The sequence below is a fragment of the Eschrichtius robustus genome, chromosome 4 (assembly GCF_028021215.1).
Source record: "Eschrichtius robustus isolate mEscRob2 chromosome 4, mEscRob2.pri, whole genome shotgun sequence".
In the NCBI taxonomy this organism is placed as follows: Eukaryota; Metazoa; Chordata; class Mammalia; order Artiodactyla; family Eschrichtiidae; genus Eschrichtius; species Eschrichtius robustus.
The window spans coordinates 9,522,602-9,550,224 of record NC_090827.1 but is presented as its reverse complement, the minus strand read 5'-3'; the positions used below and the strand labels follow the sequence as shown (position 1 = coordinate 9,550,224).

The following is a 27,623-nucleotide window of genomic DNA, read 5'->3' as shown; positions in this document are numbered from 1 at the left end:
GAAGGATAAAAATCATATGATCATCTCAATAGATGAAGAAAAAGCATTTGACAAAATTCAACATCCTTTCATGATTAAAAAAAAAAAACTCAACAAATTTGGTATAGAAGAAATGTAGTACTTCAACATATTGGGTTGGCCAAAAAGTGCATTCAGGGTTTTCCGTAAGATGTTATGGTAAAACCCCGAACGAACTTTTTGGCCAACCCAATAATAAGGCCGTATAGGACAGGCCCACAGCTAGCATCATACTTAATGGTGAAAAGCTGAAACCTTTTCCTTTAAGATCAGGATTAAGACAAGGATGCCTACTTTCACCGATTTTATTCAACATTAAGACTGGAAGTCATATATATATATATATATATATATATGAACCATTTGAAAGAGTAGTTTAAAAGCATTCTATTTATTGTGCTAGATTTATAACTCTGGAAAACAAGTAAACATTTAAAGAATAAATGGATCAAATTACCTGTACAGTTTCAGCAGAGTTCTCTCCTAAAGAATATGTGGGTTGAACAAAGAGACTGAAAGTTAGGACTTATCGCTTTGACACCAAAATAAATCTGTTCTTTTGATTGTAAATTATGACTAATAGCCTAGGACATTATCTTCCTGTCAGAGGTTTTTAAAGGGTGATCCAACAGTGAGAAAAATGCATACAGCAATATAGAAACAACAGTTCTGCTGCTATTCAAGCTTCATTCCCTTGAGGAGCTGCTGAATGCAGAACTCCCGTTTACTTAAGGCTTTAATATTCAGCCCTGCAGAAATCCGAGCTACATCTTGTTTCCATAAATAATTTTGCTAAAGCACTAAAAGTGTCATCAGAAGATTGCCATTTTAAATAGTCTTCTAGTTTTTACATGTAATCTCTAGGGAAGTCAAATAACAGAGCTAAATAATTTCCCATCAGATCACTTGGGAAAAATTGCATTCTCTTTTATTTAGCCTTAAATATAATCTCATCCTTATACAATACGTATTAATTACGTAGCGAAAAACAGTTATTTACAGCAGAGACGACTTGCAGGCGCCACCTTAATAATGTTTAGAGTTAACGTCACCGGTAATGCTTCTTGGTTGATGCACTGAGAAGGACACAGTATCACTCTGTGGTATTCCTGGCAAAATGTATAACCTGAATCTAATCATGAGGAAATATTAGACAAGTCAAACTGAGGAACAGACTTGCTGTGAATTAACTGGTCTGAACGATTCAAAATGTCAAGATCATGAAAGACAAAAAAAAAAAAGAATCAAGAAAATACTTCATATTAAAAGAGAGAAATGAGACATGACAACTAAAAGCAATGTTTGATCCTCGATTGGATCCTGGAACAGAAATGTTTTTTCCTTTGCTATAATGGAACAACTGGCAAAAATGGTATGAAATCCATACATCATACAATAATATTATATCAATACTAATTTCCTGGTTTTGATAATTACACTGTGGTGATATGAGATAATGTCTTTTGTTTTGTTTTTGTTTTGAAGTGTTTAAGCCTTAGGTCTGCAAGTTACTCTCAGTTTTTTTAAATCTAGCTATTGAAACATATTAACTTAGGAAATCTAGATGAGAGTATTAAGAATTCTTTGTTCTGTTTTTGTAACTTTTATATAAGTTTAAAATATACATATAACCTCAAACAAAAAAGAATTTAGAAGACAGATATCATACAGCACTCCTTCTAGTACGACCACCCTAACGTATGTTGCTCAAAACTATAAAAAACTGGCAAAGAGTCTTTTATGTTACGTGCTTAGAATTTCTCTAAATTGAAAAAGAAAAGTTAATTATGCTGTGCTTTTTGCTGGTAGCAATCTTCCTGGCATGTTTTATGACTGCATAATAATTTTTCCTGCTGGCAAGTTAAGAGGAACAACAAAACATTTGGTACTGGACATGCTACATTCATTTTACGAGCACTGATTTACACCTGCTATATGCCAGTCACTATGCTAGATGCAGGGATAAAGAAAAAAATATACATGGCATGTGACCTACAGGATCTTACGGATCAGCAGGGGAGACAGACATATAAATGAATGATTGCAGTGAAGTAGTGTAAGTGGTGTGTGTGTGTGTGTGTGTGTGTGTAATCCACCGTTGTACACTGGGATTGTTCAATTCCCAGGGAGCCAAGAAAAGAAGAGGGTTAGAACAATCTTCGCAAGAGAGGTTGTGTTAAAATTGGGTCTTAAAAGATGAATAGTGGTTTAGATGGACAAATAGAGGGAAGAGTATTTGGGACACGAGCAAAGGACATGAAGCTATAAAACAGCCGAGAGTATTAGTGAGACAGCAAATAATTCAGAACGGCTGAATCCAAGATGGGGAGTGGCCACAGTGAGAAAAGATGCTAGAGAGAGGCAGGGGCCAGTTCCTTGAGGACAGCATAAGCCATTGTGCCAGGAAACTTTGCACAATCCTATGGAAGTGGGGTTGTGAGTTCTTGGCATCTGTCTGCATCTGTGAATATCTAACTTGTTGAACTATCACATACAAAGCGAGACACATTGAAGTAGGTCATTCCATTCCCGTAAGATGACTGTGTTAATTATAACAAGGGAATGGAACTGAGAATGGGATGTTCTGCTCTCTTTATATCTTACACTATGACATGAGAAAAATTTGCATTCCTTCTCCTTTGCAGTATCAATCTCTGTAAGAGATTGGTGGGGATTCACTTTCAATATGCCAAATGAGAAAGTTTAAGTTGTAATTGAAGGTCATCACTGCGTCAATTATCTTGACAAAAATAGTGTCTCAGTCAAGATGACAGCGCTTGACCTCGGGTGCACCTCTTTTTTGTTTGCTTCTCATAAATCAGGGTGACAAGTGGTCAAAAATCTCTGCTCACATCTTTGAAAGGGTTTAACAATGAACGAGAGAAACTGCAATCAGAAAATTAGGGAACGAGTACAGGAAATAGATGTTGGATACTGAAGATTATTCTGAGTAAAAATAAAAGGTCTTCAAAGAAAAAATATTTCTAATTTATATCTGTCTCAGGATTTTGAACTTTTATTTACTCCCATATAAAAAAATACATATGAAAAGAATGAGAAGATGAGCCACAGACTGGGAGGAAAAATTTACAAAAGACATATCTGATAGGGGACTGTTATCTATTATAAAATGTTAAAAGAACTCTTAGAGCTCAACAAGAAAATGAACAACCCAATTTTAAAAATGAGCAAAAGATCTGAATCGATACCTCACCAAAGGTGATATACAGATGGCAAAAAGGCATATGAAAAGATGCTCAATTTCATTCATCATTAGGGAATTGCAAATTAAAATAATGAGGAGATACCACTACACACCTATAAGAATGGCAAAAATCAAAAACATCAACACCACCAGATGCTGACAAGGATGTAAAATAATGGGAACACTCATTCATTGCTGGTGGGAATGCAAAATGGTACAGCCACTTTGGAAGACAGTTTGGCAGTTTCTTACAAAACTAAATATACTCTTACCAAATGATCCAGCAATCACATTCCTTGGTATTTACCCAAATGAGTTAAAAACTTATGTCCACATAGGAACTTGTACAAGAATGTTTACAGCAGCTTTATTCATAACTGCCAAAACTTGGAAGCAACCAAGATGATCTTCAATAGGTGACTGAATAAACAAACCGTGGTACACCCAGACAATGAAATATTACTCAACAGTAAAAAGAAATGAGTTACCAACTCATGAAAACGGAACCTTAAATGCATATTGCCAAGTGAAAGAAGCCAATCTGAAAAGGCTACATACAGTATGATTCCAGCTATATGACATTCAGGAAAAGACACCCTGTGGAGACGTTAAGATAAAAATCAGTGGTTGCCAGGGGTTTGGGGCCCCTGCCCCAAAAGTGAAAAGTGAGCAAGTGAAACACAGGTGATCTTCAGGGCAGTGAAAATACTTTGTATGATACTATATATAATGGTAGACACTTCTCATTATACATTTGTCCAAACCTACCCAATGTACCACACAAACAGTGAATCCTAATATAAACTATGGATTTGGGGTGAAAATTATGTGTCAGTGTAGGTTCACTGATTCCAACAAACGTACTGCTCGGGGGGGGCGGATATTGATGGCAGAGGAGTTTGTGTGTGTTTGTGGAGGAGGGGATATACAGGAACTCTGTCCTTACCACTCAGGTTGGCTGTGAACGTGAAATTGCTCTAAAAATTAATCTATTAATTAAATATACATATTAATTATGTAATGATTATGACATATTAATTATGTGATGACATATTAATTAATTAATTAATGACATATTAATTATGTAATGAATATATAGATTATATATAATCTATATATAATTAATTAATTATACATATTATTATATACACATATACATATATATTATACATATATATTATATATACATATAATCTATATATAATTAATTAAACATATTAATTAATGACATATTAATTATGTAATGAATATATAGATTATATATAATCTATATATAATTAATTATACATATTATTATATATACATATACATATATATTATACATATATTATATATACATATAATCGATATATAATTAATTATACATATTAATTAATTAATGACATATTGATTATGTAATGACATATTAATTATGTAATGAATATATAGATTATATACATAAAAATTCAGAGACCACCAGGAGGATTAAAGCCGAAAATTCCCCTAAAGCGGTCACATTCAGGAGTTTGGAAATTATATTTTAAGCAAAGGCTTTTACTTGTTAAGTTTTGTGACTACTTTTTACATTAAAAGAATATTTTGGCAACAGTCGGGGGGATGAATTGAAAAAAGACTGGGGGCAGGACCTGTTAAAAGACTATTGTTGAAAAACAGGACAGAAGTCAGGAGGACCTAGACTAAGGGACACAAATGACAGGACCTGGCGACTGATTGCATGTGGGAGGTGAGAGGAAGGGAGAAGTAGAGCAAGACTTCAGTTCTGGGGCCCAGGTGATTCAGTGCATGGTGGCATCATTTACTAAATTGAGTAAAGAGGAGGGAGAGTTGTGTGGGGAGTGAGATAATAAGTTTAAGAGGATCATGCTGTCTGACTTAATCACCTTATATAACATTTTTCAGTTCATGAATTCTATAAGTTGTTGAATAAATTATGTTTCAGTGAGATCATTACATTAAAAGAATATATCCTCAGTGACAAGTCTAAACACTGTTTGAAAATGTGGTATTATCTTCCTGTGGAAGGAAAGCAAGAAGAAACCAGGGCAGAATGAATCCCAGGGCTGTGCCCCAGGTGCTGGCAGGCCAGGTAGTAAGTGCCTGGTAGGAAGTTCAATGTTGGGCTGTGAGTCAGCCACAGATGCCTGACAGGCTGAGAAAAATCAGGAAAAGCAGACTTTCAAAAACTTGGAATTGTGACCACAGTTTAAGCAAAAATCTTTCATTTTTACTTTCATTTAATCGTGATTCTGGTAAAGTCATCATAGTTTTCATAGGCAATAATTCTTCTGTGTGGGCTGGGCTGCTGAAGAGCCAAATCAAGTTAGAGTTTACGAAATTCCCCAATCTCTTCAACCACGGAAAACACAGCTTCCTACGGTCAGAGGGAAGAACTCCAGAGCTAGTCCCCATCTTCCTCATCTAAATACAGCGAAAGGCTTCTTTTAAGGTTCGTTTTCTTTTACACCTCGGACTATTTGATTGATGCAATCTGAAGATTCATTGGAAACATATACAGAGTAAAAACATCTATTGATTATCATTTTGGGAATCGCTTCAGTTGTTTTCTAAAACCCCATAAAGTACTAGCCTAAATACGGATAACACAAAAGCCATATAAGATCACACATTTCAAGCCTATAGACTTGCTGCCTTCATATTTTTTTTATCCTTTTCGGATAGTGGGCCTTTTTAAAATCATGCTAATGCCATGAAAAATTCCATTCATCATTTTCCCTTAATATATTGGAAGGAGATATGACCAGAGGGCTAGTAGACTTTTGAAAGAAAAAATTCTTCCTGATATTATGTAAGAAACCCTTTCAGTCACAGGATCTGGCTAAGAAGAGGGAACCTACCAGGCCTCACTGGGAGCAACCTGGAAAGCTTTATCCCACCAACCCCCCGACCCCAAAATTCAAAAACACCTGTTAGAGTCCTAGAAGATACACATCGGGTACTTACAAATTCGAAGATCGTTCTAGAGCAGGGCTCTCAGCCTTGGCACTGTGGACCTTTGGGGCAAGATCCTTCTTTGTTCTGAGGGCTGTCCTGTGCATAGTAAGACGTTTAGCAGCGTCTCTGGTCTCCACCCAGTAGCACCACCCCAGCTGTAACAGTCAAAGATGTCTCCGCATCGTTGCCAAGTGTCCCCTGGAGGCCAAAATCACCTGTTTGAGAATCGCTGTCCTAGCGGCTCGCTACTCAGTGTGGTCTGAAGCTCAGCAGCGTCACCTGGAAGCTTTTAAGAAACGAGGATTACAAGCTGCCTCTTCAGCATGATCTCAGTCATACTGAATTAGAATTTGCATTTTAACAAGATTCCCACGTGACTCATATGCACATTCAAGTTAGAAAAGCACTGTCGGATCCTATTTATCCAGCAGCAGGAAGGAAGTGAGGAAGAAAGAAGTGTGGGGAGGCGGAGGGAGGCGGGAGGGATGTAGAGAGAGAGAGAGAAGAGGAGTAAAAAAAAGAAAAGAGATAAAAGCTAAGAAACTTTAGTTAAAACTGAAAACACACAGAACTTTAAAATCAAACATAAAAGTAGATGGAGCATAGAGGAATTTTAGGGCAGTAAAAATACTCCATATGATACCATAATGGTGGTTACCTGCCATTATACATTTGTCCAAATCCATAGACTGTACAACACCAAGAGTGAACCCTAAGGAAAACTATGGAATTTGGGTGACTATGATGTGTTAATGAGCCTTTTGAAAAATAATAAATATAAATCAAGCATAAATAATTTTTCTTTTTGTGAAATTTTTGGCAAAGTTGCCAGTGAGAAAGAAAAGGAGAAAACTTTTCAAATTGGAATTTTAAATGAGAAAAAATTTAAAAACAAGGAATTTAGGACTATATTCAGTTAACCACAGTTTTAAATTTACTGAGGCCTAGATTAGAACAGTGACTATGAAGGTCAAAGTGGGTGAACGCCAGAGTATTTATGAAGAAACAGACTGTAAGAACTCACAACCGGCTGGGTGCGAAAGAGGTAGCATAGACTTTTATTACGTGGCTTCTCACGTGGTCACTTTCCAAGCTGGGCTGCATGATCTAGAGGAAAACCCTGGGAAATGGCAGGGGTCGTAATGTGAGCACTGCCAAATTACTTGCTGAGGCCTCAGATGACATCGGTTTTGCCTCCTTTTATCCCTCCAATTTTACTGATAAAATCAGAGTTTTGCATGTATAATAAGTATCTTCCCCCCCTCCTCAAAATGCTCTACTTTGAACCCTTGCAGAAAGAAAACTTCCCAAACTATTTTCCCCAGAAACGACAACTCTGCGTCAAGGGGATGATTGTTTTCATGAATGTCTCCCAGTCCTCGTACTCCTCATTCTTTTTGATGGTTCAGATCAGAGGTACGCAAATCTTTTCTGTAAAGGGTCAGATGGTAAATATTGTAGGCTTTGTGGTCTATTCAGTTTCTGTTGCAACTGTGACCTTGAAGAATAACAGCAGTCACAGACAACATGTAAACAAATGATAGTGGCTGTGTTCCAATAAAACTTTATTTATGAAAACAGGTGGTGGGCTCGATTTGGCCTTCGAACCATAGTTTTCGACCTTGGGCCTAGATTGTTCTCTTCAGCCTGAACTCATCTCCCTAATAAAAATTTAAATAACTAGCACGTATTGAGTACAAACTGTCAGGTATTATTCTAAGTGATTTACATATACTTTTATATTTTATTCTCATGAACACTCTAGGATAATTTATCACTCAGGGTTCAGGATAGGAAAAATAAATTATTTTAGTCATTTCCAGTACAAAGGAATTTAATACAGGGAAGTACATGCTTATAAGTTCATTGGAAGAGTTGGAGCAGCAGAAATAGGGGGCTTGCTCTGGAGTTTTGGTGTTAAGGTCACACCCTCACAGCTGTGATCCATTGGGCAGGACGCTGCCGTTGCTGCCACAGCTGCCTCACGTTCGAGAAGATGTGTCCAGACGGCAACATAGATCCAAGCCATGCAAATCTTGTGTCTGTCAGAGCCTGCTTCTCAGCTCTCCCTGCTGCAGGAAGCTTGTTTCTGTCTCCCTTTCAAATCTCATGTGTGCGCAGAACTTACTGCATAGCTACAACCCTAGCTGCAAGAGAGTCTGGAAAATGTACTTTCAGCTTTCCAACTTCTCCACACATATAGGCGGGTGAAATGGCGGTTGAGAGGGCCAAAGTAGCCAGCACAGATGGGTACTACTACCATTCCTATTTAAAGCCAAGTTGGAAAGAACTTCCTGCCACTTCTCCTTGATTTCCTTTATTCTAAATAGACAAATTAATATTATGGGGAGTTGCTTATCTGGACACTTCCTTTCTGATACACATAGTTTTAATGACTTATTTTTGAAATATGTATAAATAGAACATTTTAAAGAACAAAACAGTGGTGATGAGTCTCTTCAAGAAATGCTATTCTGTGGATAGAGACGTAGTACATATATACAGTGGACTATTACTCAGCCATAAAAAGGAACAAAATTGGATCATTTGTAGAAACTTGGATGGACCTAGAGACTGTCATACAGAGTGAAGTCAGAAAGAGAAAAACAAATATCGTATATTAACGCATAGATGTGGAACCTAGAAAAACGGTAGAGATGGTCTTATTTGCAAAGCAGAAATAGAGGCACAGACACAGAGAACAAACATATGGATAGAGGCACAGACACGGAGAACAAACTTAACGGATACCGAGGGGGAAGGGGGGGGGTGGGATGAATTGGGAGATTGGGATTGACATACATACACTATTGATACTGTGTATAAAATAGATAACTACTGAGAACCTACGGTACAGCACAGGGAACTCTACTCAGTGCTCTGTGGTGACCTAAATGGGAAGGAAATCCAAAAAAGATGGGATATATGTATATGTATAGCTGATTCACTTTGCTGTACAGCAGAAACTAACACAACATTGTAAAGCAACTATACTCCAGTAAAAATTAATTAGAAAAAAAGAAAAATACTATTCCTCATTTCGTATGTTCACATCCTAATTATGCTGAATTTTTAAGCTCAAGGTCAAACCTGGCCTTTTTTTTTTCGGCTGCGCCGCATGGCTTGCAGGATCTTAGTTCCCTGACCAGGGATCGAACCCGTGCCCCCTGCACCGGAAGCGCAGAGTCCTAACCAATGGACCACCAGGGACTTCTCCAAACCTGGCCATTTCTGGAATCAGATTTGAAATCTGACAGTTATAAATAGTCTTGATGGCTCACCATCTCTGCCAGCAACCTTCTATATCCTCGTTGCAAAATTTAAATTTGTTTTCATGGATTAAAAGAGCTTATAAAAGGGGATTAAATGAGTGTCTCCTGGGACCTCAGTAAATAATTTGACAGTGCTACGTGACCCATACTTAACTGATATTCCCCCAACCCTTCCATCAGGCACAGGTAACACTCCCTCCTTTGTGTACCTGATGTACAATGTAAATTCAACAAATGTTGAATAAATACACAGAAAATGCATCATATATAAACCGGGATTTTTAGATAGCTTTATCCTAGGCTGTTTACTCCATTTAAGATTATGAACTTCTTGAAAATCGGGATCATATCTTTTACGCTTTTATACCTTTCTTTTTACCTCCTGTTGAGAACATAGAAAGTGCTCAATAAATATTAATTTAACTGAATCAATAGTTTTGAAATAAAATACACATCTATCGATGATTAACCTCAAATATTAACCAGTAATATTTATATTTTAAAACTATTTTATTAAAGAAAAAATTTAAGAGAGAGAAACAATTAAAGAACAAGTCAGTAATATTCCAACCACCTAAAGACAACCAATACTTGGTTTCTTTTTTTGAGAGGCCACATTTACATAACTTTTATTACAGTACATTGCAATAATTATTCTATTCTATTATTATTGTTATTAATCTCTTACTGTGCCTTAATTTGTACATTAAACTTTATCATAGGCATGTATGTATAGGAAAAAGCATAGTATATATAGGATTCGGTACTATGCAGTGGTTCAGGCCTCCACCGCGTTCTTGGAATGGATCTCCCAAGCCTAAGGGGATGACTGCTGTATTGACTTTAGGCCAGGGAATGGTCTGAGCAGATTTGATTTTCAGAAAAATCACACTGGAAAACAGTAGGGGGGAATGAATGGAAGGGATGAGTCTGGAGGCAGGAAGGTCAGGCTGGAGGCCACTGGGATACAACAGGGGAGACGTGCTGGTGCCCTAGACCAAGCAGGGTTGATGAGAAGGAAAGAGAGCTCCACAGCTCACTGTACAGCAGGGCTAGCCAGTGACATTGGTGCCTGGGGCAGTATGACAAAGCAGCACCCCTTCAAACTAATACTTTTTAAATGGACACATCTATTTAGTGGACATGGAAAGAAACAAAGTATCCATTATTAAAAATTGCATGTCCATTTCTTTACCTTTATTATGTGTATCAAAGATAACATTTCAGGGACTTCCCTGGTGGTGCAGTCGTTAAGAATCTGCCTGCCAACACAGGCAACAAGGGTTCAAGCCCTGGTCCGGGAAGATCCCACATGCCGTGGAGCAGCTAAGCCTGTGCGCCACAACTACTGAGCCTGTGCTCTGGAGCCCGCGAGCCACAACTACTGAGCCCGTGTGCCGCAACTACTAAAGCCCGCATGCCTAGAGCCCGTGCTCTGCAAGAAGAGAGGCCACCACAATGAGAAGCCCGCGCACCGCAACGAAGAGTAGCCCCTGCTCACCACAACAAGAGAAAGCCCTCACGCTGCAACGAAGACCCAACGCAGCCATAAATAAATAAATAAATAAATAAATTTATAAAAAAAAAAGATAACATTTCAGATCCTCTGGAATCAGGACCTCTCACATGGTGACTCACTTTGTTACCCAGCTGTAAGTGATGGAGAAATTGTGCAATACTTGGTTTTTATTCTTTTTTTTTTCCTATTCCTAAGTTTTGGTTTAAAAAATAATTGTACTCATGCATAAAATTTGTGTCCTGCTTTTTTTCACTTCTTATATGTAATAACCATTTTGGTATTGTTGTAATGAGTTTTAATTTTCACACTGTATAATGGTGTGTCCAGAGGATAGCTCCAGCCGCTAGGATACTGTGATGTTAACTTTTTGTGTCAACTAGACTGGGCCAAGGGGTGCCCAGATTCAACATTATTTCTGGGTATGTCTGTGAGGGACAGATGAGATTAGCGTCTGAATCAGTGGACTCAGTAAAACAGCTCACGCAACGTGGACAGGCATCATCCAACCCACTGAAAGTCTAAATAGAACAAAGAAGTGGAGGAAGGAGAAATTCATGCCTTTTGCTTCCTACCTGACTGCTTGAGCTGGGACATCTGTCTCCTCCTGCCCTTGGACAGGGGTTTACACCATGCACTCCTCTGGCCCTCAGGCCTTCGGGGATTCAGATTGGACTTCACCACTGGCTTTCCTGGGTCTCCAGCTTTCAGACAGCAGATCTTAGGACTTCTCAGCTTCCATAATCATGTGAGCCAATTCCTCATAAGAAACCCTATATACAGATATATATACATATACACACACAATTAATTGTTTCGCTGGAGAACTCTGACTAACCTAGACAGTTCCTGCCACATAGTGGGCATTCAATAAATTAATAAATGAATGGCAAATATTAAGAATTACACTTCTAAAATATTTACAATTTTTATAGGTGAGAAATGGAAACTTCTTTGATGTTTGAAATTTGCATTACTTTACTATGGAGGATGAGTATTTTTATGTGTTTATTGATCAACTGTATTTTCTCTTTTGTGATTTTTTTCATACTTTTTGTGCATTTATCCTTTGGACCCTTGATTTTAAGGAACTCATCACAACTTTAATTTATTAATAACATTTTTATGACTTCTGTTCCTAAAATAGATGTCATCAGATTAAGGAAACAACTGGCAAAATAAAAGCAAATCTTTGTAATCACAGAAAGAAAAGTACAAGCAGGAATAAATGTTAGTTCAAATATTTGATGACGCCATCTAGTGGAAAAGTGATTTTAATTTCTCTCACTGAATCAGAGATTCCCAAATTCCACTGCCCCAAATTTGGTATTCATGGAACTTTTTATTAAAATATATATTCTAGCCTCTCCTCTACCTGGAGATTTCTAACTCACTGAATGTGCATAATAACCCAAGAGTTGTGTTTCAATATTATCCACATTGGAAACTCTAAAAATTCCATGTCAGTTAAAATTAAGGTTTCCAGTGGTACATTGTGCTTTCCTTTTTCATCAGAATTTTCTACAGCTTCACCACAATAAGGAATTTTGCTGCTCTGATAACATTCTTTAAATGTGTACTCTGTGCCAGCCCCTAGGCTAACTGCTTTACTTGTATTATTTGATTTAATCCCTTCAACAACTCTAACAAGGTAGGTACTATTATTATACCATCTTACCGATGAGAAGATTGAGGCAGAGAGTTTCCCAAGGTCACAGAGCTAATATGGTGTGAGCCCAGAGCTCTGTGATGGGAAAGATCACAGCCACGCCAACAGTCAAAAAAGGACTAACGGTTTTACAATTCTACCCTGTCACCTACATTCAGCTTAGTATACTACATGCAGAAATGAGTTAGATTTCTTAATTAGCGAGGGCTGTGCAGGGACATTTTGCAACTTAATGCTTATATGGTTTGGACTAATACTTCACACACTCACATGTTCCTTAAAACTTGGATGTTGATTGGGGTGCTACAAATTTGAAGATATTTTCCCCCAATACTAATATAAATTTAACTGATCTGCTTCAAACCTTCTATGTGGATGCAAACTGAAACTAATTTATTTATAACTTGTTAGAAAACCCAGTTGATATGCATCTATCAGCCAGGTGAGGTGAGATGAAGCTAATGAAGCTTGTCTTAAGCATGGGTGTCTGGCCCTACCCCACAGGGGTCCAAGGTTCTGGCCTGCCCAGCCTGGCCTGGGCCCACTCAGTGCCAGCAGAAGTTCAGCTCTGTGTCCCCATACCTCGCTGAAACTTACCTTTCCTACAGTTCCCTCCTTCCCTAGGTATCAACTAACTACACCTGAAAAATTGATTCCTACTACTGCCCTAGTAGGAAATAATGTGAAAGTAACAGAGGAACTTTACAATAGGCCCTCTTGAGGCTACATCCCTGACAACTGCCTATGCTGAAATCTTTTGAGCGTTAGTAAACAAGAACAAACAAAATAAAAGTTTCTCTACTTTTACACTGCTGAGTGCAAGAGAAATTTGAAAATATAATCTTGTATTTGTACCTCTATATTCCTCACTCCCATCCCTATCTCCGAGGAACACAAAGTGTGAAATTATAAAGACCAATGATGGAGAGGGAGAGGGAGAGGGAGAGGGGGAGAAAAGGTTCAATGTTTAGCAAAACAAAGGGAGAAGAATGATGACTAACAAAGAATCTCCTAGTATACTGAACTAGGAGGAATAGAGAAAATAAAAGTAGATAACATTAACTGAGCATTAATTTGTCCCAGGCACTTTTCTAAATGTTCTTTGCATGCATTAGCACATTTTAATCCCCAGGAGGGAATTTCATGAGGTAGGTACAATTATTAGTCTTATTACACAGATAAGGAAACTGAGTAGTTAGGTCATTTGCTGGAGTTATGGAACTAGTAAACTATGCACCCCAGAGCCCAAGCACTTATCTACTACACTATAAGAAAGAGATAAAACGTGCATCATTTTCTTGGAGAGTCAGAGGCAAACCGGGGGCGAAAAACCCATTGAATGGATCACCCATTTAACTAACAGACGCAGTTATTTAGAGTCCTTGCTGCTTCCAAGCTCATTTATAAAAGCAAATTAGGTGTGCTATTATTATTACGCCATTGAGTTCCCGATGAGTCCCACAGGGTAAGAATCTGGACATCTGAGAGGTGAAGAGGACTAAGTCATTCTTTTCAGGTCTTTAAATGTTTTTAAATGAAAGGAGAAGAAAAAAAAAAAAAAAAAAAAAGGCCGAACGATGCTACAGGAACTGTGGTATAGTAAAGATTTCCATAAAACAAAGTAATGTTTTTAACATACCCAACAGGACAGTGTGTTTGAAACCTCATTTTGGTGATAACCACGTAGGTCCAAGTGAAACACTGTGTGACTCTGAAGTCGGCCACTGGCTTCCTGGCAACGCTGCGATAGGCTCTGGTGAAAACTCAAGACACCCTGCCCCCCTCCCCGCCTTAAGCATCGGTTTTGTTTGTAACCTGCCAACGCGCAGGAGAAGCCGCAAGGGGCCCCGGGCTGCACGCCGCGCTCTCAACTACCGAGCGGTGTCGCGGCGAAAGCAGTCGGGTCCGGGGCGTCCTCGGAACCAAAGCGCTAGCCTCCACCTGTCGGGGGCAGCGTTTCCCGAGCACCGGGGGGCGGGGCCTGGCCGCGGGGGCTGGACTCCCGGGCAGCGCCTGCAGCGGCGCGGGTGGTCACGGGCGCGCAGGGGCCCGGTCGCGGGCCGCCAGGCCATGCCGCGCGGAGTTTGCGGCCGGCTCGCCTCAGCGCTGCGGGGGGCACGCGCACGGCCGCCCGCGGTCGCCCAGAGGTGTGTGCACGCGTCGGTGTCGCGGCCGTCCCCAGACCAGAGCGAGCGGACGCGGGAACCGCCCCGCGCCTTCGACCCAGCGCTGCTGGAGTTCCTGGTGTGCCCGCTCTCCAAGAAGCCGCTCCGGTGAGGTTCGCCCGCGGCGGGTTTTCCGTCGCGGCGAGGGGGGCGGGTGGACCGCATGGCCGTGGGCCGCCGCCGAGCAGCCCTGGCAGGTCACTCCGGGCATGCTCTTGGCTGCCATTCCTTGGCCCCGGGGCCCGCCGGCTCCCCCCGGGGCCTCCCGCGGCGCGGGGAGGGGAGGCGGGGGGCCGGCGGCGCGCGAGCCCCAGGCCTCCCGAACCGCACCGCCCACTCGCCGGCGCGGGCCGGGGCGCGTGTCGGTTCTCCCCTGGCCGCGCCTGAGAATCGCCAGGGCACCTTTTTTAAAATGCAGACTTCCAGGCACCCCAGGGCGGGCCGAATGGTTCGGAAGGCCCGCGGGCGGGGCTTGAGCAATGGCGCATTTTCTTAAAAGGACCCGAAGGGTTTCTCACCTGGAGAGCCCGGTTTATGAGCTCGTAGGATTCAAGACTAGTCCACGGCGTTCCGATTTTTCAGCCAAGACGATGAAAAATGCAGTGGCCTCCAGAGTCTTGTGCAGACGCCGTGTACGGCCTTAGGCATGTAAGCGCGGGGTGCCGCCTTCTTTTGGTTTTTGGCTTTTGTAAAGGCCTGCTTAACCTTTAACGTAGAGTCGTTGTGGGTGAACACTGCCGTTCCAGGCCGCCGACTCGGAACCCCGACACCAGGAAACACCCACATGGCGTCAGCGGTGGTCTTGGGGTGGCGGATCGCTAGTCATCTTTATCTTCATCTTTTTCATTCCTCTTTCAGGGTTTTTCTCATAACGAACATGTGACTCACTCAGTTTTCTTAAACCTTGAAATTACCATTTGATCTCCCTTTTAGCTAATTGTGTAAACAGCTCACTTGCAGACACGCTGCGTTCCGAAGTTTCCTCATTTCTGCACTCTCATCTCTCTCAAACTTTTGTGTGTCTCGATTTTTCAGTGGTTTCCTTTTAATGGATCAATAAGGCTGCTCTATTAAGCATGTATTCTAAAATGAAGAAGTTGAAATTTCCTCTAGGGTCTGTTCCAGTAGTAAATGAAGGGGGATTGTTTCGGGGTTGAAAAAAGTAATGAAGGAAGATTTGGATGAAAAGGGCAAATCTTTTCTGACTGGTATTTTAAAAAACTGAGGCATGGCTTGGGAATGAAGTGAAAAAGAAAATGAGAGAAACTGACTAAAATGGGAACAATTAAGAGATTCGTTTTCTAAGAGAAGTGGTTCGATGGGCTATTACTGCTTTTAGAATGAAAAGCAGCCTAATTCTGCTTTTCTGGGATTAACGCTTACGTGAAGAACGGGATAAACGTTACTGTTTTATTGAACATCAAGCTCTTCCAAGCATTTTGTTCTCCACGATTCATTTTGTTTTTCTTTCTCCCCCTCAGATATGAAGCATCGACAAATGAACTGATTAACGAAGAGTTAGGAATAGCCTATCCAATTATTGATGGGATTCCTAATATGATACCACAGGCAGCTAGGATGACACATCAAAATAAGAAGCAAGAAGAAACGGGGCAGCATTAGATCACACGTAAAAACGACAACACACACAACTGAATTTTCTGAATACCATCCGCCTTTTAAAAAGTCAGAGTGGCGGGTAATCAGTGGAGGGGAAGAATGTTTCTGTCTCTTCCTACGTTGACTGTCCTTATTCCGCTGGTCTCGTTAGCAGGGCTGTTATACTCGGCCTCCGTGGAAGAAAACTTCCCGCAGGGCTGCACTAGCACAAGCAGCCTGTGCTTTTACAGTCTGCTCTTGCCGGTCACCATACCCGTGTATGTGTTCTTCCACCTTTGGACTTGGATGGGTATTAAACTCTTCAGGCATAATTAATACAACCAGAGCCAAGACGGTATATCCTAAGGATAGGCTTGAGTGTCTGCCTCTGAAAGCTCAACTACATGGAAATACTGGACACCCACTTAACGTGCAAGAAAGATGCTTTGCCTAGCTTCTGTCAGAGGTTTAGGATTAGGGGAGGCTTAAGCTGCAGAGGCTTCTTTATTGTACTTTGGTTGTGCCCTTGTTTTTTGAAGGTTCTTATTTATACCTGGGGTATCAGGAGAAACATTTCAACAGAGTGTCTTGTCGGAAATTAATAGCCCCAGCCATCATCTGATGACTTTATGTCTTATCCCATTCATAATTAAAAGTTACTAATTTGAAATCTTACATGTTTATTTTACATTCAGAGTCTGGTAAAGTCCCATGTTAAGGATGACTGAAATAATTCCAGAGGAGCTCTGTTGAGGTAGTTGTAGAGAAATGGATTTGAACTAATGTGGTATAAAACTGTAATAAAATGGAAACTTCATGTATTTGCCAAAATTCTGAGTTTGTAAAATTACCTTCATTTCTTTGGCATCACATGCTTACATTAATAATAAAATAAGATATTGACATTTTCCATAAAACAATTTGTAGTTTTGTGGGGTTTTTATCCCCCTTTGGTCACTAGAGTGTGATTCTAAGGAAGAGAAAATGTAAAATATTCTAAATTTTAAACTTAGAATATTTAGAGAGACACATAATAGCCAAAATAGAATAATTTCCCAGGAAAGTATGTGTCTCTGGAGGTAGAGGTGGGGTTGAAAGGTTTGCAAATAGCTAATTGTGTCCTATTGAGTTGAGGGCTACGTTTTGAGGCACATTAGTTTATTTTCCTGCCACAGGAGACCTATTTTAAATAGCACTACTAAGGGCATGAGCATTTTACACATTAATAGTTCCTGATTTTCCAGAACTTTCAACAAGATTGATGAGTACAATAACTCTTTCAGAAGTGTAACATAAATATTTCAGTAGTTACCCTAAAGAAACCTAAGAACTGAATATAACCTTAACTGATTCTTAATAGAACCTTAAAGTAGTTTAACAGAACCTTTAGATAGTGATTCTTCCCCTTCAAAAGACAATTAAAACGAGGTTGGATGTGTTTTCTGTTGCATTAATTCAATGTATATACTGTAGTACAAGTCATGTTTTAAAAACTACTCTATGGCAAGGACTTCCCTGGTGGCACAGTGGTTAAGAATCCGCCGGCCAATGAAGGGGACACGGGTTTGAGCCCTGGTCCGGGAAGATCCCACACGCCGTGGGGCAACAAAGCCCGTGCACCACAACTACTGAGCCTGCGAGACACAACTACTGAGCCCACGTGCTGCAACTACTGAAGCCCGCGCGCCTAGAGCCCGTGCTCCTCAACAAGAGAAGCCACCGCAATGAGAAGCCTGCGCACCGCAACGAAGAGTAGCTCCCACTCGCTGCAACTAGAGAAGGCCCGTGTGCAGCAATGAAGACCCAATGCAGAAAAAAAAAACCCAAAAAAACCCTCCTCTATGGCAATATACAAATAACACGGAAGACAATAGAGGTACCCATCATTTCCTGAAATGGCATTATTTTCCTTTTTAATGTGCCCTAAATCTCACTATGGTCAGTGTAAATGAAAGAATTTTGCTGATAAAACAAGCACTGTATTCTGAAATCAACTGTGGTAATGATTGCACGATTCTGTGACTATACTAAATCCACTGAGTTGTACAATGTACATGGCTGAATTATATGCTGTGCGACTTGTATATCAATAAAGCTGTTACCAAAAAAAACCAGAAAAACAATGTATGTTCAGCATAAGGCTCAGTGGTTCCAAGTCACTTACTTGCTGGAGTCAAATGCTAGTTAGAGACACGGACAGTAGTGGAATATAGGTCTTAAGCCTGGTAAATTTTGCCCACCACATTATGCTACTTCTAGCGACCCTCTGAGATGTGACACGCTTTCTTGGGAATTCTCCAACAGCTTTCTCATGTCCCTGAGTCCCTCACAAGCACATCATCCTTGCTTTCTGTCCGTTACGGGGATTCCTGCACCAGCTTCCCGCCACAGAATGCCACGCGCGTCATGACGCTGACCTCACCACCTCCGACTGTTGCGCTGTAAACCCACCATGAGAAATACTGCCTGGTTCTTTCACTAACTGGGACTCTTCCCCCCCCAATAATCAGCTGAGTCCACAATGGCAGGGACCTCTTGCCTCCTCAGAGCCTCTTAGCAAGACTCTCTTCCCTACTGTCCTCACCGCGTCCCTGTCGGGGATCACCTTTAACCACCTTGCGAATAAACTCCTTCCCACCAGCTTTCTAAGTGGGGATTTTCCACCCTGAGGGAGCAAGAAAGGACTCGTCATGACCTACTTTTCCTCTTCATTTTCTTCCATTCCTGCAGAGTGGGCTTTTAAGGAAGGAAGGCTCTTTGAACTTCAGACTCTGCATCTGTGACATGGAAGTTGTCACAGACCTGGTGGGAGTTTTAAGTGAGGCAGGAAATAAATTACATGGTGCAGCCAAGAGCCATAGTAGATTCTATTATGTGTGGAAAGGGGACAGAAGTTTTGTGCCACTTAATGAAACGCTCCATTTGGAAGTGACTGCTATCTTCTGCATTAGCCACTAGGTGGCACTTTCAGCTAACTCCTGGGACCACGGGCAGCTAAGCTCTTGGAAGGAAACTGAAAGACGGTAGTTGGGGAATTCTGAGCTAGGTAGCCATATTCCACAAACTTATTCACTCTCATGGCATCTACTAGACAGCCCTGAGAGCGGCAGTGAATCCTGAGAAACGCCTGGGAATAACCCAGACAGAGGAGGAGGTGGAACTGAAGCCCGAGGAGGTGAGGAAGCAGGAGGGGTAGGGGTGGGATGAGCGGAGGGTTCCAGGCAGAAGAAAAACCACGTGTGAAAGCACAGGCAAGAGACTGCAGCCTGTTCAGGAAACTGAGCTAGTTACAAATGACCAGAATGTGGTACACTGTGTGTGCAGGGCAGGGGTGGGAGACCAGGAGGCCCGTAGGGATGGATCTGGGAACTAGAATGACAGTGTTAACGAGATTGGATGTTATTGCTTGATTTTAAAATTGTTTTGATATATGCAGCTGATAAACACTATGGCTCTCCTTCCCAGAAAAAGGAAGAAAAAAAGCACGTGCAAACTTGCAGAGGTTTCGTGTGTCATGGACCCCTGGGGTGACACGTGCTCAAATCCGCATCAACACAGTAGCCAGCAGTCACATGTAGAAACTGAGCACTTGAAACGTGGCTCGCGTGACTGACGAGTTGAATTTTAAATCTCATTTTAGCTAAATAGCCATACATTGGACAGCACAGTTCTACACTTCTTCTGCCACCACTACCAACGAAAGTTTTCTCTCTTCAAAATTCTTCAACAGCTAAACCTTATCTACAGCAGGGGTCCATCTTATTCAACGGCGCAGATCTAGATTTCTAGCCTCACAGAAAGTTCTACTGGACAGTGTTGGTCTAGATACAAGGAGACCAGTTGAGAGACAACTGCAGCGATGGGACAGATGGTGAGAGCCTGAACTAAAGCGCTGGCAGTGGGCTTAGAGGGAGATGAGAACTAGAATTGTCAAAACCTGACTGATTTTTTCAACGTAGGGAGTGAAGAAGAGGGAGGAAGGGAAGACGGCTGTAGGAGGTATTGGTGGTACCATTCCAAGCTGAGTGCAGGAAAATGGCCATCTTCTTCTCGAACATGTTGCGATGAAGGAGCTGAGAGGCATGCAGGTAGACACAGGCTACGCAGAGAGATGGCTGTAGTGCTGGACTCTATCAGCTCCTGTCAGGCAAAGAGAGAGATCTGGGTACCACCAGCGTGTAAGTCGTAACTGACTCCATGGCAACGAGCGGTGCGTGCAGAGTGGGAAAAGACGCCTGCACGGGCGCTTCAGGTCGCGGGAGTGTAAGAGAAGCACGCAAAGGACATGAGGAAGCAGCCGAGAAAAAAAGACAGCCTAGCAGTTCATGAGAGTTTTGAGGAGAAAGTAGTCAATAGTTTCAAATGCAATAAATACCTTTAAGATGGAAATGGGCAAGCTTCCACTGAAATTTGCAACAAGAAAGTCATTTGTGACTTTTACTAGAGCAGTTTGAGAGGGAGAAGAACCACTTCAGCCCTGGACAAACTACCCAGACGTTTATGAAGTAAAAAAACCCCTTCTGTCTCACTTGATGCACTGGGTTTCAGGGTCACCTTGTTTTTTAACAGCCTAATCTGTATCATTACTAATACATCTTACATGCGAAAACAGCCATTCTAAAAAAGCAGGTAAACACATTGAACAGTCAGCAAGACTTTTACGTTAATTTTGGAGTTAATTTTATTTCTGAAAACATTTCCCGAAAGGGGTAAAGAGCGTGAGGTAGAGTCAGCCAAACCCTCTGCTGCTGTTGATGGCTACTTGAAGCGCTTCTTCTACTCTTTCCATTGTAGAGTATTTAGGGAGGTAGAGGACACTAAAACACGTCTGTGCCCTCATGGGATCTTTTTCATTCAAATATTCAGGACAGCAAAATGTTATTTTCATGTTCTTTAAGCCTTTTACTTGAATTCTGTCCGTTCCTGTAAGAAACGCTAAAAAAGAAGAATCAAAATGAGTGATCTGCTTCACAGAGACCAAAATTTACAGAGAGGAAATGTGTTTATTCAAAGACACTAACTGAGGGCCCCTGTGCAGAGTCCTACATTGGACTGCATTGGGGACCACTGTTGGCACAAAGTCTGACACAGTCACTGCCCTCAAGTAGCTTACAGTCTGGCTGGGAATATTAGATTCTTGAGCAGGAAAAGACAAACGGCAAGAGAAAAAAGGGTGTAAGACAGCAAACAAGGTGCCATGGAGTTAAGTACCTTCTGAGTGTAAATGCTGTGGTTCAGAGCAGGGAGAGAGATTCAGGCTGGGATGACCGGAAAGACTTCCGAGAGTTCGGAATGAAGTTGAACCTTTAAGGAGGGAAAGGTTTAGAGAGGCCACAAGGAGGCAGGTGAAGGTTCAAGGAACGGAAGGAGAAAGCTGGAGGTGGGAGGTGCAGAGTGGGCTCTAGAATGTACAGACAAGGGGACTGTTTGGCTGGAACAAAGATTTCCTATAAGCGTTAAGACTGGAGAGTTAGGCTGGGCTTCTGGAGAAGTCTGAATACCTTCCAACACCCATGTTATCCACAGAAAAAAGAATAAGAAGATAAACGTTTCTCAAAAATAAGCTAAGGAAGTTGAGTAAGAAAATGAGAGAGGAAGTCATTAGACAGGTCTCAGGAAAAGCACCGAGCAGGCATAAAGCTGAGCTCAAAGTCTGAAGGTGAGGTAAAGTAGCGGAGACAAATGACGGCACACAGCCTGGCTCATCCCACAGGGCCTGGCTAACCGAATGGCGACACAACTACAGGAGAAGCCTCAATATTTAGCTCAAAGAAACGAAGAAAAGTTTAGAAGCAAGGCAGAATTGAAAATGACAGGAGAAAGACCTATATTAACATTTATTTTTTGATGTTGGGACAACCTGGCATAAAGGACATTCCACTGGGCTAGGAGTGGCTCTGACAGTATGATTTGTTGCAAATGGTACCCATGACACACAAGATTTCCTTACGTCACAGAAAAGACATGAGATGATAGATCCCCTCCTGATGCAATACTCACCAAGGAATTTTTTCTTTTCCTCCAAAGTCAATTTGTGTAAAGCCTTCCAAAACATCACTATGGTGGGATGTGAACTGTCATATCCTTGTTCGTAACGTGCATTCTAGAGAAAAATGCAAAAAAAAATATTCAGGAAACAAACAAACAAAATTTTAATTCCAACCACTTGGCCTTTATGATGTACCTTTTCAAATGTTTCCCAGTCGTAATCTGTATTTCCAATAATCACATCCCTGAGTTCTTCAGGATGGAAAAATTCAATAATCTCCTTGTCACACAATTTGTAAAATCCTCTTTGAAACTCTTCATAAACTGCCTTTACAGAGATGTTGAAGATGTAATCGACATACTTAGAAATGTAGTCTCTCCTTTAATGAAACAGAAAATGATTTCAGCTTACTGCAATACCCTGAACAAAACTGGGGGAGGCGGTGAAAAGGACGATAAAAATACAGTAAGAGACAGTGGCCTTGGGGTCTGCCTGGCAGCTGCTGCAGAACCTTCCCCAAACAAGGGGAAGGCGGCCACCTGTGCCATCTTTGCACAGTTGCCGGTGTGCAGCCCCCTGATTCTCGAAGGAGGGTCTGCAGTGCCACGAGGGGGCTTGAGACATCATCCACCGGTGTGTTATTCTTGAATAAAGCACGAGAGCTCTGGAAGTCCAGCTGGGGCAGTGCCCCTTCACAGAGATTCAGGGCTAGCTAGCCTGGTGACTGAAGGCCTAAGGTTTGGAATTCTCCTCTTGGAGAAGTGCTGTTGGGATGGCTGGTCTGCCCAGGTAATGGTTCCTGCCACTGCAACAACAGGCTGGGACAAGAAGTGGAGAGCAGCGTGCCTTCTACCTGGGTACTGTGAATTTTGCTGACACAAAGGATGTCCTCCACCCGGTGTTGGACAGATCCTAGGAACTGCACATCTTTCCTGCATTAACCCATGTGAGCAGCTGTCAACCTCTGGGGGATGGGGGGAGGGGACTGCCTAGAAATTTGGGGGCCAAAATGAATTAGGCGGCCTTTACTTGGTCTTATCAAAAGGATACCAATAAAATATTTTAAAGCAGAAAAAAAAAAAAAGGAAGAGCTAGAACATCTAATAACTGGGTGCTTACCATGTGCCACGGAACTGTTAGAGCTGTTTTTTTCATGTACTGTCTAATTTAATCTTCATAAAACTCTGCAAGGCAGGTTCTTACGGCATTTTGGTAAAGAGGAAAAGAAACTGAGACACAGTGAAGGTACGAGATTGCTCAAGGTCACACAGTTAAGAAAACTGACAGATTAGAAGAGAAAAATTTTGGAAGAATAAAACCGTCCCTGTTCTCTCTGGAGAATGGGCTTGGGAGACAGGGGAAACTTCCTTTTTTATACTCTTTTGTATTGTCTGAATTTGTCAGAGTAATTATTTGCGCTTAAACACAAATAAAGAGGGGATTTATACATCTAGCTCTAATGGAGTAGCTCGTAGCAAATGTTCCCAGTGATAAGAACTAGAAAAACCCAGGTAATATAACAAAAGCACATCTAGCTCCAGGTTTCCAAATCTAAGTCAAGACTCAAGAGGCCTTTGGACTAAGACAGAAGGGAAGCTCCCTCCCTGAGGTGAGCCCAGCACTTAACTTGCAGTTTCTGCCTTTGGGCACATTTGCCAATTCTTTCAGGGGAAGGGGCCAGGCAATCAATAATACTATGGACAAATTGGGGTGTATTCATAAAATATACCACAGAGCTAGAAATGTTCTATTTCTTGATCTGCATGGTTATAATTTTGAACTTTTCTGTGTTATATTATAATAAAAAAGTTTTTTAAAATAAAGAATGCTCACTAGATATTTCTCTGCCACTCTGACCAACTATCAGGGGAGCGTTCTATAATCGCAAACTCTATGGCTTTAAATGGCATCCCATAAAGTATTGGGAAGTCAAGATACCACAGTAACATCTAATAATATTAACAAAACTAAGCGCCTGCTATGGACCAGACGCCACTGTGGACAACTGTAGGTACTGGATAAACAACGGTGAGCGAGACAGACCAAGATCCTGCCATCATGCCGCTCCTCAGAGCTACGGGAAACACTGATAAGTAAACAAGCAAAAAATCCTAAAGGTACGTAACGTGTGACGTGAAAAGAAAAAGTAAAGCTGGGTAAGGGGATAAAGAGAGAGAGGTCAGTGGTATAATCCTAGACAGGAAGATGAGGGAAGGCCTCTCCAAGAAAGCCATTTCCTTCCCAGCCAGCATACAAACCCTAGGAGGCACACACATACATACAACATGAACTGATTCTCTGCCTTTTTGAAAAATGATTAATTAAGAAAGGAAAATTATAACTACAAGGAATTTTTAGAGCCCAGTGAAATAAATACAGTGTATAAACAAAACAAATACTTCATTTCTTTGTACCTACTTGTTAGTCTGGTCGACAGCTATGTGACTTCCATTAGGAATTAAGTCTACATCATTTTTGTCCCAATGCACCTGTAACCACAAATGAACTCAGTATCTCCAAGAGAATCCCGAACAATCTATTATCAACAAAAACACTTTGGAGCATACCTCTTTTCCTCAAACCAGCAAGGTGGTAAAAAATTACCACCTTTATCATGCAAAACGAAAAATAAGTTTTTAAAGGAACTTGAATTATCTATTTTAACTGATCATATTGAATAAATTAATTGGACAATTGCCATATCTCACTATTCACTTTACACACTACAGACCTAGTATGGCAGATTTGCAAAAAATGGCCATAAATTCCTCCCATCCTGGTATTTACGCAATGTGATTTTGCAACACCTCCCATCAAGAGGGCGAGTCTATTTCTTCGGCTCCTGAGTCTGGGTGTGGCCACGTGAAGTACTTTAGCCAAAGGGACCTGACAGGAGCAAAAGCTTGAAAAGCAGCCTGTGTGCCGGGACTTGCCATCTCCTACTCGCCGTAACCCTGCGACCACTCGTGAAGAAGCCACAGCTAGCCTACTGGAGGATAAAAGGGCACTAGAACAGAGAGAGCTGTTCCAGTCGACACCCCCTCAGCCAACCAGCCCGCTGGCCACCAGGTGTGTAAGCAAGGCCACTGTGGGCCAGGCGGCCCGCCAGGTCGGCCCAGTCCAGACACCCCCCGAGTCGTGTCTCCTGTTCTAAGCCACTCAGTTTAGGTGTCGTCTGTTACTTAGTAAAATCTAACTGATACACCCAGCTCATGAAAAATGAGGAAGAACACCTTTTGTACTAGCTTAATTCAGTGTGGTTTTTTATTAAAGGTAAGTAAGTATAAAAATGGTTAATCAGATTAAATATGAGCTGTAATTTGATTTTCACTGTTACTCACATTAAAATGGATGTGAAATACTTCTCTGAAGTCATCGCCTTCATCGTCCAGAAGTGTCTGCAAACTCCTAAAGAACACATGATTTTATTCTTCAGATGTCAATAATCATGATGGCTAGAAACATCATCTAAAATAAATGTCGGGCTTCCCTGGTGGCGCAGTGGTTGGGAGTCTGCCTGCCGGTGCAGGGGACATGGGTTCGGGCCCTGGTCTGGGAGGATCCCACATGCCGCGGAGCAACTAGGCCCGTGAGCCACAACTACTACTGAGCCTGCGCGTCTGGAGCCTGTGCTCCGCAACAAGAGAGGCCGCGATAGGGAGAGGCCCGCGCACCGCGATGAAGAGTGGCCCCCGCTTGCCACAACTAGAGAAAGCCCTCGCACAGAAACGAAGACCCAACACAGCCATAAATAAATAAAAAATAAATAAATAAATAAAAATTTAAAAAAATTAAAAAAAAAAAGTTTAAAAAAAATTAAAAAAATAAAATAAAATAAAATAAAATAAATGTCAAGGGCACGCTTACTCCCAAGGTGGGAGGTCAGGTTCAGTTCACAGAACCTGTTTCAGTGTACTGATAGTCTAACAAGGGCCAGACCTCAACCGGAAGTGTGAGATTTGGAGGGTTATTTGCAATTCTGCGGGCTCCTCACACAATTCCCAGCTCTCTTCCCTCCACCCTGTCTGCCTTACCCAGTGGCAGGAGGTTCCTACTCAGAAAAGGATCACTAACATGCCTACTGATTCTGAAACTCATCCACACTGGTGTTACCTTTCTTTAAGCTTTTAATAAACATTACTTACAGAATAATAGATTTCCTTTTAATTATCAGGTATCACTTGACATTTTTAGGAGTGGGTGGGTCAAAGGACCTTCTCTATACCTCCTGTCCCAGTATCTTCAAGCTTATTAAGACAGACCTGAAATTTGACCACCTGAATTGTTTCAAGGCATCTGTGAGAACAGAGGTTATATCCGAATGGAGAGCAGCCTGTCTTTATATTTCCACCTTTATAAATACTTTTTTTTTTTTTTAATTTTTTATTTTTCGGCCAGGCCATGCAGCATGCGGGATCTTAGTTTCCCCAACCAGGGATCGAACCTGCATGCCCTGCACTGGAAGTGTGGAGTCTTAGCCACTGGACCGCCAGAGAAGTCCCTATAAATACTTGTAAAGTAGTACACGGCATACTATATTATGTGCTCCCTCACTCATTTATTCATTCAACAAACATTTATTAAGTATCTGGTACGGCAGGGATAAGGGATGTAAAGCTGAGAGTAAGACATTATTATTGATTAAATCCTGAGACTTATAGGTAAGATATGCTGATAAAAATCTTACTACAGTGCTGTCAGATATGTGCAGCTAGGAACGATGTAAATGGTACAGGTACAACTTGGGAGAGCTTGGTTAACTCCTTCTGAAGGGATGCGTGTCATTGGGGAAGACCTCTGGGAGAAGGTGGAATCCAAGTTGATTTCTTTTCCCTGCTGGATTTTTTATTACCGTATTGTGCCAAAATGTTGGATCCTTTTTTTCTTTTTTTTTGGCCGTGCCACGTGCCACATGGCTTGTGAGATCTCAGTTCCCCGACCAGGGATTGAACCCAGGCCACGGCGGTGAAAGTGCCAAGTCCTAACCACTGGACCGCCAAGGAATTCTCTAAAATTCTGGATCTTTTATTATGGTATCATGATAAAAACAGACCATGTTTTATTGTAATTTTGGGGGGTTGAGGGAAAGTAATGGGAACTCAGCTGACAAAACTGGATTCATCATAAACTTGGTTCATGATACTCTGTCTTTATATGTCCCTGTACGGCTCATTTGCTTATTTATGGGTATGTTTATGAAGAACACCTGTGAACCTGACTCCCCAAACAAGAACTAAA

The 27,623-nt window shown here is 41.4% G+C and overlaps 3 protein-coding genes and 1 long non-coding RNA gene across 6 annotated transcripts in view; 2 read left to right on the top strand and 2 right to left on the bottom strand.

Moving 5' to 3' along the window:
- Positions 1-14,413, bottom strand: part of LOC137763965 (uncharacterized) — a 43,196-nt gene extending 28,783 nt beyond the window's left edge. The window contains exons 1-3 of the long non-coding RNA XR_011073888.1: positions 14,272-14,413; positions 11,539-11,736; positions 6,185-6,461 (exon numbers count right to left, since the gene is read on the bottom strand). This is a non-coding gene — a long non-coding RNA (uncharacterized lncRNA). The remainder of the gene's footprint in view (positions 1-6,184; positions 6,462-11,538; positions 11,737-14,271) is intronic.
- A 227-nt stretch (positions 14,414-14,640) lies between these two features.
- On the top strand, positions 14,641-16,447 carry PYURF (PIGY upstream open reading frame). Its single transcript, XM_068542440.1, has 2 exons — positions 14,641-14,905; positions 16,279-16,447. The coding sequence occupies exons 1-2, from the start codon at positions 14,703-14,705 to the stop codon at positions 16,418-16,420; spliced, it is 345 nt and encodes a 114-aa protein (XP_068398541.1). The 5' UTR covers positions 14,641-14,702; the 3' UTR covers positions 16,421-16,447.
- A 69-nt stretch (positions 16,448-16,516) lies between these two features.
- On the top strand, positions 16,517-18,507 carry PIGY (phosphatidylinositol glycan anchor biosynthesis class Y). The gene has a single exon (XM_068542441.1). It carries the CDS (start codon positions 16,517-16,519, stop codon positions 16,730-16,732), a length of 216 nt encoding a protein of 71 aa, XP_068398542.1. The 3' UTR covers positions 16,733-18,507.
- Positions 18,508-21,073: 2,566 nt separating this feature from the next.
- Positions 21,074-27,623, bottom strand: part of HERC5 (HECT and RLD domain containing E3 ubiquitin protein ligase 5) — a 42,349-nt gene continuing 35,799 nt past the window's right edge. For all 3 annotated transcript variants that reach the window (XM_068542436.1, XM_068542438.1, XM_068542439.1), the window contains 5 exons: positions 25,727-25,793; positions 24,804-24,874; positions 22,581-22,764; positions 22,397-22,499; positions 21,074-21,331 (listed from right to left, as the gene is read on the bottom strand). In XM_068542436.1, coding sequence (XP_068398537.1) covers positions 21,126-21,331; positions 22,397-22,499; positions 22,581-22,764; positions 24,804-24,874; positions 25,727-25,793 — 631 coding nt within the window. In that variant the 3' untranslated portion in view covers positions 21,074-21,125. The remainder of the gene's footprint in view (positions 21,332-22,396; positions 22,500-22,580; positions 22,765-24,803; positions 24,875-25,726; positions 25,794-27,623) is intronic.